The sequence below is a fragment of the Pseudophryne corroboree genome, chromosome 5 (genome assembly GCF_028390025.1).
Source record: "Pseudophryne corroboree isolate aPseCor3 chromosome 5, aPseCor3.hap2, whole genome shotgun sequence".
NCBI lineage: Eukaryota > Metazoa > Chordata > Amphibia > Anura > Myobatrachidae > Pseudophryne > Pseudophryne corroboree.
The window spans coordinates 185337349-185353568 of record NC_086448.1 but is presented as its reverse complement, the minus strand read 5'-3'; the positions used below and the strand labels follow the sequence as shown (position 1 = coordinate 185353568).

General features: G+C 41.3%; 1 protein-coding gene across 6 annotated transcripts in view; it reads left to right on the top strand.

The window, feature by feature from the left end:
* DIP2C (disco interacting protein 2 homolog C) overlaps positions 1-16220 on the top strand; it is an 820289-nt gene that overhangs the window by 563641 nt on the left and 240428 nt on the right. For all 6 annotated transcript variants that reach the window (XM_063921929.1, XM_063921931.1, XM_063921928.1 and 3 more), the window contains one exon: positions 15018-15157. In XM_063921929.1, the coding sequence (XP_063777999.1) occupies positions 15018-15157 (140 nt within the window). The remainder of the gene's footprint in view (positions 1-15017; positions 15158-16220) is intronic.

Below are 16220 nucleotides of genomic sequence, written 5' to 3'. Positions count from 1 at the left end.
TGCAAATAGGCCTGGGGATTTGGTATTACACTCTGCCAATCCAGACCTAGCAGTAAGACTGGAGTCAGTCGTTTAGCTTGCTGGGGTTCTGTTACTACTCTGTGAACTTAGCAAGTTTGCGGCTGTATTCTAAGACTTGCCTGTCTAATCCTGTCTCACTGTGCTAGGTGTCAGGGGTCAGTTTAGTGGCAGTAAGCTAAAACCTGTGCACTGCAAGTGAGAATTAGGATTGTGGAGATTCTCCTTGTGTCTATCATTCCATCTCTGACCAAGGAGTTTACTGCCACACCCGTTGGTAACCCTTTAGGGTTTTGCTGTTGCCCTTAGCAACAGCATTTTGGGTTCTCTACGTATTAAAACACAACATCTTGCTTTTCCATCTGAGCAGTTCTAATACAAGGGAGATACCCAGTTCCTTAGCCTCTGGGCTTCTCTGTTCACTTTGTGTGTATTTTGTTACCCTATCACCTTCTGTGTACATTATGTCATATCCCCCAGTTTGTCTGTGAGTCCATCTGTTTTGCATAACAGTTCAAACACCAGTACATTCCTGCAGACACTGGAGTGCATAACAGTTCTGACACCAGTACTTTCCTGCAGGCACTGGTGTGCATAACAGATTATTATATATACTCTACTGGGTAGCATGATGTTAATTCACAGCTCGGTAGACTAGCACTATTACTGAATTGTGACAAAGTACTCATAATTAGTAACAAATTATAGCCGTTGAAGTTTTCACAGCTATGGTGACATTACATGAACAGGATTTCTTCCTTGTTATATTTGATTTCCCTTCTCTCACACTAGTCCATTGATAGTGTAGCCTCCTCGGTACTTCTGCTGCTTGCTCAATTACAGCATACCCCTGGTAAATACAGATAATAATAAGCACCATTGCTGGCCAAATTTTGTCATCCTTTTTGAGTGATGAGGACACTACACAGCCAGCTCCTGATTGAGTGCCTATAATGGAGCCAGTGTCATTCTTAGCCCTCCATTGTATCTCTACCTTCATTACCAGTCAGAAATTATTCCAGAGCTGGCCAGCAAAGTTCCCTTGCTGAATAGAAAAAATGGTGTGGATCCCTCTGCACAACTAGTACTGGGAAGTAGGTGATTAAATATACATTACGCTATTAGAAATGATATGAATGCTGTTTAATTGTGCTTATCCTCGATAGGTAACGGTTCTGCCTATGTCAGACAATTAAGCTAGATAAAGGAATTTAATCACACATGCCAGTTTTTGGACAGATAGTCCATTCCTGTTTTTCAAACAGATGGCACCACTACCAGTTGTGTTACATTTTTTTCCCTCCTCATTTTGTATTTTTCTATCAATGCCCCAAGGCTTTCATTTTCTGAGATCGCTTCCATTTCAAAGCCGGCTGTAGCGTTAACCTTTAATTGAGATCTATCACTGCAGGTTTTCAGGAAAAGGTTTGCAAGGGAGCTTCATGCGTTCTAAATTTCCAAATAACTTGGTGTCATATGACCTGTTAGAGGAACGCAAATAATTAGTCCTGAATGGAAGCGTCTGGCACAGTGGATAAAAATTACATAGCAGAACCCCAGGAGACCTACAAAGATGCCGAATGCTTTTTCCTGCTGCATTTGCCTGCGCTATTTAAGTAACTTGATATGTTTTGCATGTAATTGTCATTCATAATCCAGCCTGAATTGCATTATCTTCCTATTTACGTCTCGGAGTCAAGCCGGATGGAGTGATGTCTCATCTCATCCTTGAAAATCACTGTGACATCTCTGTCTGGCTAAGCTGACTGCTTCAGTAAATCAGTAGGGTATATGACATAGACAGTGCTTCTGTGGATACATTCCATACACATGCTGAATGGCAATTTGCTTTTTATACTATAGAAAAGCAGCGGGCTGATTTCACATGCATGTTATAGGGCTACTGACAGCAAGGTGCTTACTGTAGGTAGGAGTATTTCTCTTACATTAAATAGGATTTGTGATGCTTAGTAATTATGATCATCTTGAGACTTGCATGTGACAAATACTGTATAACATTCTAAAGCTATACAGTAATTTATATTTATTTAAAAAAAATCACAATTAATTGTCTTTAATTGCAATGAAGGTATTGCTCCATTGTGCAGATGTCAGCATCATATTGATGATGCAAGCATATAGGAGTATATAAAACAAAAAGTAGTCTTTATCGCTGTACTGAATAGTGCTAATACAATAATGTATATCAGCAGCCGCCTGGGAAAGAGTATTGCCAACCTCTTAAAACGAAAAGCACAATGTATATAATACCCAGGTAGCAGTGTATAATACCCAGGTAGCAGTGGTGTCTGGCTATAATTGTTATTACCCGTGGGTCCGGCACCAGTATGTCATGCGGCAATGAAGTGTATATTCAGCGTACACCGGGAATAGTATAGTACACCTGCCTGCGTTTTCTGCCCTGCCTTTTGAAAAAGCTGCCCTGCTGTGCAGCGATGTGTGTGAAGGTTACAGATGTACTATACTCTTCCCGGTGGACGCTGAATATACACTTCATTGCCGCATGACATACTAGTGCCGGACCCACGGGTAATAACAACTATAGCCAGACACCACTGCCCTACAGAGCCTGCTTCATTTCAGCCACCGGTGGTCATCAGCTTGAGATGGAAGCCCTCGGACCTGCTAGCGCTCTCACCTCCCGTCACGTCTCCCATTACCCGGCAACTGCTTCCAGACACAGCGCTGATTACAGCACACCAAGGATTAATTTGGAGGCTACTAAGCTACTTTTGGGCTCAGCGGTGAGATAACACATTTATATCTGGCTAAATTCATTCATTCAGGTCACATACCAGCGGATCTGGCAGACTGTATAAAAACGGAGTGCCGCCGCTGTTTCCCTATGGACAGCTGACCAAGCGGTAATACAGTATATCCAATACCACTGGACACATAGTGCACTTTAAGTTCTATTCATTCAGTGAAAAGGCGGTTTAATTTTATTTAATTCTATATTTCTTGAATTTATTCTGTGAGATATACCATGGTATTTTTATATGTCTGTTAAGTGCATTTTTTATATATATACCCCCGGGAGGTTTAGTCATTTTTATTAAATGCTATTCATCTATACTCACTGTTGTCATATGTATTATTATTAAGCGATACCTGGGTTATTCTATACATATAGGAAAATATATTAGGTTGCCCCAATGATTTCAGTGGTCAGTGCTTATGTGGGGCATGTTGGCATCTTATGTATAGATGGAAAATAAAGACCCTGTGCATCCCATATGGAGGAGGGGCTTTGACAACTCATCTGCATGAATACAAACAAGCCTCATTATATACTATGAAATATGAGCCTGCGACATTTACACATGCAAGAAAGACAAGTTGTAGGCTTGATATTGAGTGGCACAAAAAAGCATATTAGAGAAATAATGATATATTGATTTCCTAATCCATTGACCCTAAGCTCTTGCTGTGCTCTGGTGACCCCTAGTAAATAGACCGAGTAATGGTTATATTGCTTAGATACCTGTCCATCGCTCTGGGGAGCAATAACTGCAGATGTAACTGCTATGGACTTATTTATTAACATGTAGCTACTATGAATGTAATTAGTAAATTGACCTGAATGTAAATGATCAGCTTAGTGTACACTGAGTAGTGTAATTACAATGATGATTCCACTTGTAGGGGAATAAAGTAGATGTGACCTAGTAAACTCTATATTGCAGGAAAGTCTAATGTTCTGTCATTACTGTTGAACATAGAGGGTCATTCAGACTGTGCCGCTAATGTGGCTCGCAGCGCAGTTAGCTGATTTCAGCAAACTGCGCATGCAGATCCACATACTGCGGTCGCATCCACGGTGGATGTGGACGCAATGTGATTGATAGCGATGGGTGTTTTCAGGGTGGTGACGAAGTGTTGGCGGGCAGGGCAGGCCGGGACCGGTTTCGGGGAGGCTGTATGATGTCACAAGCAGCCACTTAGAAAATAAAAAATGGCTGCGCTGCCATGGGTCAACCCTAGATCCGATGCGTTTGCAGCCCCCAGCATGTGCAGAGATTAACATAGATCTGGCTGAGTATGCAGCCGTTTACATTCATCTCTGAGTAACCCCCACAGTCCCTTACATTTTGCACCAAATTTATTGTCTTAACTTATGTTGGTGTTCTAAAATATGCCTATATATTAGGAGCGTAGCTAGTATTGGCAGAGGTTCAGTATTGTCATTTGTACCCCTGGTCTAAAAGGCTCCTTTTGATCATACTTAATTTGGCCTCTAGTGGATGACATTACCTGTGGCACATTCTGCTTTCATTGACATTGATGCAAATGCTTACCCAGGCACTGGACACAGTCTGGCAATGGGTAGTGACTTTCTCACAGTCCTGAATTCTTCTATCCATGACATACTTGTACATACCTGACAATGTTCCAGATAGAAAATTTGCCCATGCTTTGCTTATCCAGGCATCAATAAATCATGTCCATTTTTTCACAGTACCTTTTTAATGGTAGCTCTCACCCACTTTTTATGGCAGGCATTAACTCATTTTGACAACTGAAATCAGAACTGTGGAGTTAGAAATTAGACTGTGGTAGCTCTGGTGATAATCCAGACCCCAATCCACCTAAACAAGGACCCTGTGCACCCTATATGGAGGAGAGGATTTGACAATACACGTGTGTTTTTAGTAGGCAACAGCAGAAGGAGTAAGGAGAGTGTTACTGGACTGTGGGGCTAATTCAAAATACAAAAAAGCACTGGCTTCTGTCTAGTGCGCAAGGGATAGGTGCAGCCTGAATCAAATTTCCACCATGGGGGCGTCTCCCACACCTCCAGAAAATATACAATGTAAAACAGGGAATTGGTGAAAATGATAAATGGCGCTCCTCTAAATGGGTACTAAATATAAATCACAAATTCATATGAAAAACAAGAAATATCTCAGCAGTATACATTCCTGTATGCCACTTGTATCTTCAGCATGTAATGAAATCCACCGCACTCTGTTAGATATTCGTCCTCTTGATTAATTCCCTCTCAGAGTAGACATGAAATAGAGGAAATGTGGGGCTAATTCAGACTGGATCGCTGCTTCAGTCTGAATCCTTTTGTGGAGCACGTGCGCACCCTGGGAGCCCAGTGAGATGCTAAAAACATCTCAGGGCTGAGTTCGTCTCTGCCTGATTGACAGGCAGATGCGGTCCCGGGGCAGGAGGGGGTGTGCCAATGGCACTAGGGGGCATGTCAACGCCCTGTGCTGGGCGTCCCTCCACATGTCAGAGTAATTGATTGCAGATGTGCTAAATTTAGCACATCTGCGATCAGATCTGAATGACACCCTGTAGCACTGAGGGACATGCCAGAATCCCAGATATGTAATGTGAGAACATTTTTGTGAATATTTGGTGAGGCACACTCACAAACAAAGTATACTGTTGCTGGGACGCATTCTTTATTCCAAACAAGGTATACATGGTTTCTAATAAATGTTATTATTTCATATACAGTATAACAAGAGAGCTGTTGATTATTACAGGTTACACATCACTTTTGCTTCTTACTGTATCAACTTTTTTGTTTTTTTTATTTGAGATACAGCAGTTATCTATCAGAAACGAGTGAAGAGCTAAGGTTACGGAAGCTCTGATTTTTATGTAGCAATTCTGATTTAGAGGAATCTCCAATACCTTAACATCAGTGAAATAACCCCCGCTTCTGGGTCACACTGTGTGCCAGAGGTGTCTTTCTGGGAGCCCTGGATTCCAGATGCCTACAATACCACTCTTGTTTTGGGCAAAGCTACACTCCGTTTTGTGCCACATTGATCTGGATTCACCCAGCTAAATGTTGGCAGCTATGCTGTAGAGCTCTGCTAAGGACAATATTAATCCTGTCCTGCATCCTGCTCTTCTCAGACTTGAATCTAGTCAACACCATTGCTATCCAAGCGCTGACCTTTTATATTTCCAGACAATATTAAGATGCTGACAAGGCATCCTAAGTGGCATCTTAATCTGGAAGTGTGGAGCAGTGCTGCAACAATATATGTCCAAGTGCCACACTCCAGACCGTCTGATATGGAATAGCTGTAGGCAGGGGTGTTGCCGGTAAGAAGCCGCTGTCTCCTCCATGTCAATCCCCGGCTTCTATGTGACAGCATGGCAAAAGAAAATCACAATATTTTCCACCATACTGTAACATTGGTTTCTTTTTAACACCTGCCATGGTTCAAGAAAGCAAAAGATTTATTCTCATTTATGGGCACTCACAGATTTTCATAAAGAGTTACCACTGGGTTATATTTGGCATAATATTTTTTTATGATTTCTTTACGAATTGACAGATTATGTGAAATATAAACCACAATACAATGTGAAAGTAAACAAAGGGCAAATAAAATTGTGAAGTCCTATTGTCATGAAATGACGCAAAATTGAAGTTATTTAATTTACTTGCAGAATCCTAATTTGGTTACTGTCTTTGGTATCTCTTGAATCTGTATGATTCACATAAGTGTAATGGTTTCTTACCGGATATTCAATGATCTAGTAATGTCAATGTGACATCATTACACACATGCCAGATGAATAATTTGTCTCTGTCCCGTCACCCGGTGGTAAATACCAGTACACTGATGATTCACTGGTAAGAATTTCTGTTGACCTCTAAAATGTCGCACTGTTGACAATGAGTGAATATTGCCCTTAGCAGTCAGAGTATATCTGCAAGGTGAATCTTACTCAATCTCTAAGCAATGAAGAGTTTATACTAACCGTAATATAACGCCACTGATCAGTTGGCTGAGCAAATGAAAGTAATGCTAATGCTTTACATGCTGACCATTTCATCTTATGACAGTGAGCAGAAACATGTATAAATGGTTTGCCTGTTGGTACATATTCTGTGCCAGTACCTGACTGTTGTCATTCTTTTATAACCATGTCACTAAAGCATGGACACAAAACTCTACTATAGAAATTTTATTTCCCACAGTGCTCTACTCTTCAATAGGAAGTGCCTACTCTCATAGTAGATCAACAAATAAAGGAATGATGCATTGGACATCTATTTATGTTAGTATCTAAATAATGTATCCAATTCATTTGTATAATTTAGAAATAATATGTATTCAATCTACTTTCCTAGCATGTGTGTGTGTGTGTGTGTGTGTGTGTGTGTGTGTATATATATATATACTGTACAAATATTTGTGCTCGGTTTGTATAGTAATACATGCAAAGTAGTGGCTGTCTTTCACATTAGAAATATTTTATAGATTTTTTTGCTGCAATAAACTGAATTGTATTGTATGTTGTAACACCTACTCTTTGTTTCACTACCCCCTGTGCTGCAACAATATAGAACTAAGCTATTTTTACCTCGCGGTAGAGTAATGAGAATTTCTTTTGTGATGTTAAAATACATGAAAAAAACAAGCAGAGCTAGAATATACTATTATCAGGCATAACTAAACACCAACCTATTTGTTCAGTGAAACAAAATAAAACCGTTTAGGGGTCTATTTTAGACACTTTGCACCTTGTCCCCTGAAAACTATCCTCTCCTCTCACCAATATGGCAGTGATAAGAAATGGTTTTGCGCAGTAATTTGTGAAATAACTCCTGCCGGGACAGTGGCTCTAATAAGAGCCTTTCATTGTAAAGAGTATTAAAGATATATATATATATATATATATATACACTGCTCAAAAAAATAAAGGAAACACTAAAATAACACATCCTAGATCTGAATGAATGAAATATTCTTATTAAATACTTTGTTCTTTACATAGTTGAATGTGCTGACAACAAAATCACACAAAAATTATCAATGGAAATCAAATTTATTAACCCATGGAGGTCTGGGTTTGGAGTCACCCTCAAAATTAAAGTGGAAAAACACACTACAGGCTGATCCAACTGTGATGTAATGTCCTTAAAACAAGTCAAAATGAGGCTCAGTAGTGTGTATGGCCTCCACGTGCCTGTATGACCTCCCTACAAAGCCTGGGCATTCTCCTGATGAGGTGGCGGATGGTCTCCTGAGGGATCTCCTCCCAGACCTGGACTAAAGCATCCGCCAACTCCTGGACAGTCTGTGGTGCAACTTTGGTTGGTGGATGGAGCGAGACATGATGTCCCAGATGTGCTCAATTGGATTCAGGTCTGGGGAACGGGCGGGCCAGTCCATAGCATCAATTCCTTCGTCTTGCAGGAACTGCTGACACACTCCAGCCATATGAGGTCTAGCATTGTCTTGCATTAGGAGGAACCTAGGGCCAACCGCACCAGCATATGGTCTCACAAGGGGTCTGAGGATCTCATCTCAGTACCTAATGGCAGTCAGGCTACCTCTGGCGAGCACATGGAGGGCTGTGCGGCCCCCCAAAGAAATGCCACCCCACACCATTACTGACCCACTGCCAAACCAGTCATGCTGGAGGATGTTGCAGGAAGCAGAACGTTCTCCTTGGCGTCTCCAGACTCTGTCACGTCTGTCACATGTGCTCAGTGAGAACCTGCTTTCATCTGTGAAGAGCACAGGGCGCCAGTGGCGAATTTGCCAATCTTGGTGTTCTCTGGCAAATGCCAAACGTCCTGCACGGTGTTGGGCTGTAAGCACAACCCCCACCTGTGGACGTCGGGCCCTCATGCCACCCTCATGGAGTCTGTTTCTGATCGTTTGAGTAGACACATGCACATTTGTGGCTTGCTGGAGGTCATTGTGCAGGGCTCTGGCAGTGCTCCTCCTGTTCCTCCTTGCACAAAGTCAGAGGTAGCGGTCCTGCTGCTGGGTTGTTGCCCTCCTACAGCCTCCTCCACATCTCCTGATGTACTGGCCTGTCTCCTGGTAGCGCCTCCATACTCTGGACACTACGCTGACAGACACAGCAAACCTTCTTGCCACAGCTCGCATTGGTGTGCTATCCTGGATGAGCTGCACTGCCTGAGCCACTTGTGTGGGTTGTAGGGAGGTCATACAGGCACTTGGAGGCCACCCACACTACTGAGCCTCATTTTGACTTGTTTTAAGGACATTACATCAAAGTTGGATCAGCCTGTAGTGTGTTTTTCCACTTTAATTTTGAGGGTGACTCCAAATCCAGACCTCCATGGGTTAATAAATTTGATTTCCATTGATAATTTTTGTGTGATTTTGTTGTCAGCACATTCAACTATGTAAAGAACAAAGTATTTAATAAGAATGTTTCATTCATTCAGATTTAGGATTTGTTATTTTAGTGTTCCCTTTATTTTTTTGAGCAGTGTGTATGTATGTGTATATATATATATATATATATATATATTTATATATATATACAGGTTGAGTATCCCATATCCAAATATTCCGAAATACGGAATATTCCGAAATACGGAATTTTTTGAGTGAGACTGAAATAGTGAAACCCTTGTTTTCTGATGGCTCAATGTACACAAACTTTGTTTAATACACAAAGTTATTAAAAATATTGTATTAAATGACCTTCAGGCTGTGTGTATAAGGTGTATATGAAACATAAATGAATTGTGTGAATGTACACACACTTTGTTTAATGCACAAAGTTATTAAAAATATTGGCTAAAATTACCTTCAGGCTGTGTGTATAAAGTGTACATGAAATATAAATGCATTCTATGCTTATACTTGGGTCCCATTGCCATGATATCTCATTATGGTATGCAATTATTCCAAAATACGGAAACATCCGATATCCAAAATACTTCTGGTCCCAAGCATTTTGGATAAGGGATAGTCAACCTGTATATATTTATCTTACTGTCATAACCTGATTTACTTATTGCTAATGCATACAGTTTGGGGTGGGATCCAAATAAAGATCCCTTCGACAAAAAGGTAGCTTATAGGCTACAGCAGCTAACTTATTCTGAAAGTTTTAGCTATCGGAGACATACTCTAAAAAGGTTTAGCTTTCCAGAGCCTGATAAACTGGCCCAGACTGTAGTCTCTTAATAGAATTATGGGATCTGGAGTCTTCAGTTTAGTTTGCCTAGTGCAGAATATGGGGTAATTAATATGTTTTCAAGGGACAATTAATATGTTTTAAACGGGCAACAATTTAAAAAAAGCAAAATTAACCTGGCTCTTACATTTACCCCTATGTGTAATATATTGCAACATGAGTTCCTGCCAGTGTGTAGGACTAAAGCAAAACAACTATTTTGGGGGGCACTCTTTGTTAATTATTAGAAATATATAAAATTTCTAAACTACAACTTTTATTTGTATACATTAAAATAGTTCATAGATCTGACAATACTCTCCTGTTTTTTTTTCCTAAGAGGCTACTGTCAAATCTATGACCAATTTTAATACATACAAATAAGAGTTATTTTTTATTATTCACAAATTTTATTGAAAGGAGAGTAACAATGATGTATAGAAATAACAGATACAATTGAAGCACAGTAACAATAGGTACAAATTAACATGGCCTGAAACTGAAAGGAGAACAATGTAATGCATCCTGAATTACCTAGATTTGGAAATCATGCGTACTGAGCTTTTTCTAGAAAACAAATAGAAACAGGTAAAGTACATCCCTAAGTGCCAACCAGTGGAACCCTTGGGAGAACTTGTAAAAAAGAAAAAGAGAGAGAGAGATGAGGGAACGGGATTGAGAAGCAAGAATAAGAAAATGGAAGAGAAAAGAAGAGGTAGGAACAGGAAGGAAAAGACAGAAGAAAGTTGGGAGCAAGTCGAAGGGGAAAGAAGAATTAGTAAAAGGATAGGGTAAATTAATGGAGACCTGGAAGAGCCACTTGAAAATGAGCATACCAAGGGGTCCATATGCTGTGAAATGTGTCCACTGTGTTGTTCATCAGGGAAGAAAGATATTCCATCTTCGCTACATAACCAGATGCGGTTCACGAGTTCATGACGTGTGTGGCGGGGTGGGTTGTTTCCACGATTTAGCAATTTGAAGCCTAGCTGCACAGGCTATATGTAGAGCCAGTTTTTTTCAGACTTAGATAGCTGACATGCAGGGGCACATAAAAGAAGTGTCTCAGGGGAAAGTGGGGGGTCTCGAGTATAACTGATTTAAGTTTTCAGACCACGGACCAAAAAGAAGCGATCTTGGGGCAGCTCCACCAGAGCCTGTTTGGCCACATTGATGCCAGCAGAGGTTGGACATGTTTGGATATATTTGGTGTAAGCCAAATATACATACCCATACCTTATCTATGTTCATACCCATAACTTATCTATGTTCATACCCATACCTTATCTATGTTCATACCCATACCTTATCTGTGTTCATACACATACCTTATCTACTGAATATTGATAACCCATACCTTATCAATGTTCATGCCCATACCCATACCTTATCTATGTGCGTACCCATACCTTATCTATATTCATACTCATATCTTATCTATGTACATACCCATACCTTATCTATGTTCATGCCCATACCGTATCTATATTCATGCTCATACCTTATTTATGTACATACCCATACCTTATCTATATTCATAACCATACCGTATCTATGTGCGTACCCATACCTTATCTATATTCATACTCATACCTTATCTATATTCATACTCATACCTTATCTATGTTCATGCCCATACCTTATCTATGTTCATACCCATACCTTGTCTATGTTCATGCCCATACCCATACCGTATCTATGTGAGTACCTATACATAAACTATATTCATACTCGTACCTTATCTGTGTTCATGCCCATACCTTATCTATGTTCATGCCCATACCTTATCTATGTTCATGCCCATACCTTATCTATGTTTATGCCCATACCTTATCTATGTTCATGCCCATACCCATATCTTATCTATGTTCATGGCCATACCCATACCGTATCTATGTGCGTACCCATACCGTATCTATGTGCGTACCCATATCTTATCTATGTTCATGCCCATACCTTATCTATGTTCATGCCCATACCTTATCTATGTTTATACCCATACCTTATCTATATTCAAACTCATACCTTATCTATGTACATGCTCATACCCATACCGTATCTATATTCATACTCATACCTTATCGATCTTTATGCCCATACCCATACCTGGGACGAAGGAGTTATTCCAAATGGGGGTCAGGGGGGAGGGAAATGTGTGAATTGAAAGTTTAGCATTTAATGAGTCCCATTCCGAAAGCGTTAGGGAAACTGTCGCACTGACGAAAGGTTTTAGGCCCGTGGGAGCAAGGGAGCCATGGAAGGTGAGAGATAGAAGCAACCTGAGTAAGGTCACTCTCCAAGTCAACCCAAGTGTGTCTCGGGGAATGCCAAGCGACTAGCATGGTAATACCTCAACAGGACGGGAAGACCCAGACCACCACGTGTAGAGATCTTCTGAATGACTTCCCTTCGTAATCTCTGCTTTTTATCGTTCCAGATGAATTTACTATATTGAGTCTGGAGGGTTGTCAAAATCCGAAGAGGAACAGGGTTTGGTAGAGTCTGGAAAATATATAATATCTTGGGGAGAACATTCATCTTAATAGCAATAATTCTGCCTATCCAGGAAATAAAATGGTTTTTCCAGCCTAGGATATGTTGAGGGGGGGGAAGGGGGGGGGGGGGTTAGTTTGCCTTGTATAGAGTATGGTAAGATTTGGTGATATGGACACCTAAGTATTTAATCAAATAATAGTTATTTTTTATAAATCTTATATATTTTAAATATATTTTGAACAAAGGCTGCCCCAAAAAAATGTGTTTTGCTTTAGTCCTGCACACTGATAGGAATGCCTGTTGCTTCTGAAGAAAAAACTTGGCTGAGTTTTTCCTAGTACAAATGCTGTTGGTTCACACAATTACATTTATACAGATGAAGCAACGTTCATCATTGCTGCGTTGTGTACGCGTGTTCATACGCATCATGGCAACAACTAGCTGCGCCGGGCCGCAACTATTGCCACCCGTAACTAGGCAGTGTAATGCCTACGGATCAAGAGTGTGAATATATATACACACGCACGCAAAACTAATCTCACCCGCAGCTAGTCGCAGCCACAACCAGCATGGCTACATCTGTAAATGCCACTTCTTCACCTAGTGCAGGATCATTCCTTTTCTGTCTCGTACATTGCTACCACTAAAACAGCCTTACTTGCCTAAACTTTGTAGTTATAGGTAATTCCGCATTGGGGTGATTCTCCAGAAAGTGAACATAAAGTCCTGTGCATCACAAGCTTTTCATTTATTTTCCCCTTTAAACTGGTCTGTTAAATTGTTGTTATATGAAAACTTAATTGCTTAGTAGCAATGCCTTACCCTATATCTTAAGACCCACTAAAATCTTGGTATTTTGGAGAAGTATGTCAATTGAATTTGTGTAGCTGTCCCGTGCACACCGGTGAATCGCCTGCTGATAGATCCCTTGTTACTCGTTGAATTATTTAAAGCTTCGAGTGTCAGCAGGGCTGACACCAGTTATTGTGGGTGCTAGTACACATGTAACAGACAGCCCCCCCTCCCTCTCCCCCACCCCTACTCTTGTGTCCCCCCCATCCCCCCCGCCCAAATTTGCTGGACGGTCTTTCACCAGGGGATGTTGAGGAGAATGTGCAACTGGGTGCAGAGTTACTAATCAGGGTGCATGCTCACTCCTGTGATCACTACGATTGAGCAAGGAAGTCATCTCACATGCCCATGACACTTCAACAAGAGTTTGCAAGTGATTGCATTGTCACTGTTCCAAAAATGTCCATTTCATGGAAAATATGGAGGCTCCAGCCGCTGAGTTCCTTGCTAGGAACCAAAAGTGGCCATGTAATGTCATTGTTGGGAGTTGGGGGATCCCGTAGGGCTAATCTGACAGCTTTCAATGTGTTTCATACATATGTGTACTTAAAAAAAAAAAAAAATGCAACACAGCAGCATGTGGCCAATTATAGGTGAGTTATGTAATGTATATAAAAAGAGAACCACGTAAGCATTTTTTTGATGAACCCATTACTTGCTGCTACGGGAATTAATCATAATGTTGACACCACAATGTCGACTATCAAAATGTCAACAATTATGTTGTCATTGAACAACTCTGTATCTGCAGAATATCAAAATGTGAAATGTCATCATTCTGCAGGGAGTTAGGCTGTAGTAGCAGAGGGTTAGGGTTAGACTATGGGAGGGAGGGTCTGTGGAAGAATTAGGAGTTAGAGATATACTCGCTGCCGGAAGTCATCAGGATGTCACCACCGGACCAGGAAAGTCACCGCTAGAGCCGCTGAACCCACTCTGCTAGGTAAGTCACCACTAGGCCACCAGGAACATTTTGTAGACATTCTAATCATGTTGGCATTGCATTAGTGTCAACGTGGCCAATGTCGACATTCTCATGTTGACATTATGAATGTTAACAAAATATGCCACATTCACAGCTACTGCAGAGCCAAATGTCTAAATAATTATAGATAAACTGATTCATTAGGAATTTGTTGAGTTTGGGTGATGCTGAAATTTGTATGCAGAACAAAATGTGAGAAATGTTTTTATAGAAGTTGGAATTTACACTAACATTACTGTTTTTCAACTGTGGTTACAGCTCCTTTTATATGGATTTGATGGGTGTATTATGTGCCCCACCCCGAATATGTAACGGTAATGTTTAAAGAGTGAGGGATCTAAATTAAATTGAAGTACTCAGTGAAAACTGGTCGAGTGTTATAAACCAGGTGTTCTCAACTCCAGTCCTCATGTATTGTACCACCAACAGGTAACCTTTTATGGATTTCTTTAGTCATGCACAGGTGAGTTTATCTATGTTGCTGGGTCAGTAATTATCCCACCGGCTGCCACAGACTGAAATCCTCAAAACCTGTTGGGAGAACATGAGGGAAGAGGTTGAGAAAGACTGGTTTAAACGTAAAGAAATTATTTGTTTAATTATTTTGAAACTTAATTTGACTTTTTTACTAGGTAGTCATTTAGCCCAGAATGTTGCTACCAGCTAATATCATGTATGTTTTACTTATTTTTGTCTTTTCTTTTCTTTTTTATTACAGGCCGACTGATGACAGCAATCAGCCTCCGGGTAGGGGGGTGTTATCAATGCAAGGACTCACCCATGGGGTTATTAGAGTGGACTCAGAGGAAAAGTTGTCTGTACTTACCGTGCAGGATGTTGGGACAGTGATGCCTGGTGGTGAGGACAATTATCCTAATCTTTTGGATATGTAGAAGGATTTTGATATGTTTCCCATTGAACAGATGAGTATTGAAATCGATTGGTTGGGTCAGCAAGAAATAATAAGGGAATATATAGATGTAAATGGTGCTGGCTATTTCCCCCCCCCTCATACGTCGTAGAGGATGCTGGGGTCCACTTCAGTACCATGGGGTATAGACGGTTCCGCAGGAGCCATGGGCACTTTAAGACTTTTTCAGAGTGTGAACTGGCTCCTCCCTCTATGCCCCTCCTCCAGACCTCCGTTTAGACAATGTGCCCAGGCAGACTGGATGCACTCCATAGGAGCTCTACTGAGTTTCTCTGAAAGACTTTGTTAGGTTTTTTTATTTTCAGGGAGGGCTGCTGGCAACAGTCTCCCTGCTTCGTGGGACTTAGGGGGCAGAAGTAGGAACCAACTTCCTGAATAGTTTCATGGCTCTGCTTCTTGCTGACAGGACACCATTAGCTCCTGAAGGGAACTGAACGCTAGCTGCGGCTATGCGCTCACTCCCACAGCCCGCCATCGCCCCCCTTACAGAGCCAGAAGTCAGAAGACAGGTGAGTGTACAGAAGAGGATCTTCAGTCATCGTGACGGCTAAAAGGTACCGTGCAGCGGGCAGGAACGCTGCGCGCCATGCTACCCATCAACACAGGCACAGCAAGGGTGAAGGGCGCGCGGGGGTGTGTGTGTGGGGGGGGGAGACGCCCTGGGCGCAGCAATAACCTACTCAAAACTGTCTAATAAGGGGACATAAGATGCTGAGGCAGAGTCCTACCCCCGCCAGTATAAAAAATAGTATTGAAAAGTCTGAGGGGAAACACGCCATTACGGGGGGGGCGGGGCTTCCTCCCCAGTCAGCCAGCACACTGCTCAGCGCCATTTTTTCTCCTAGCAAGCTGCAGAGAAGAACGCTGGTCCTCCACTTCTGAACCTAGTATCAGGGTGCAAAACAGGGATGGCACAGTATAAATTGGTGTTGTATGGTGAATTTGTCATTATAAAAGCGCTACAGGTCTGTGGGCATTTTGTGTTACACA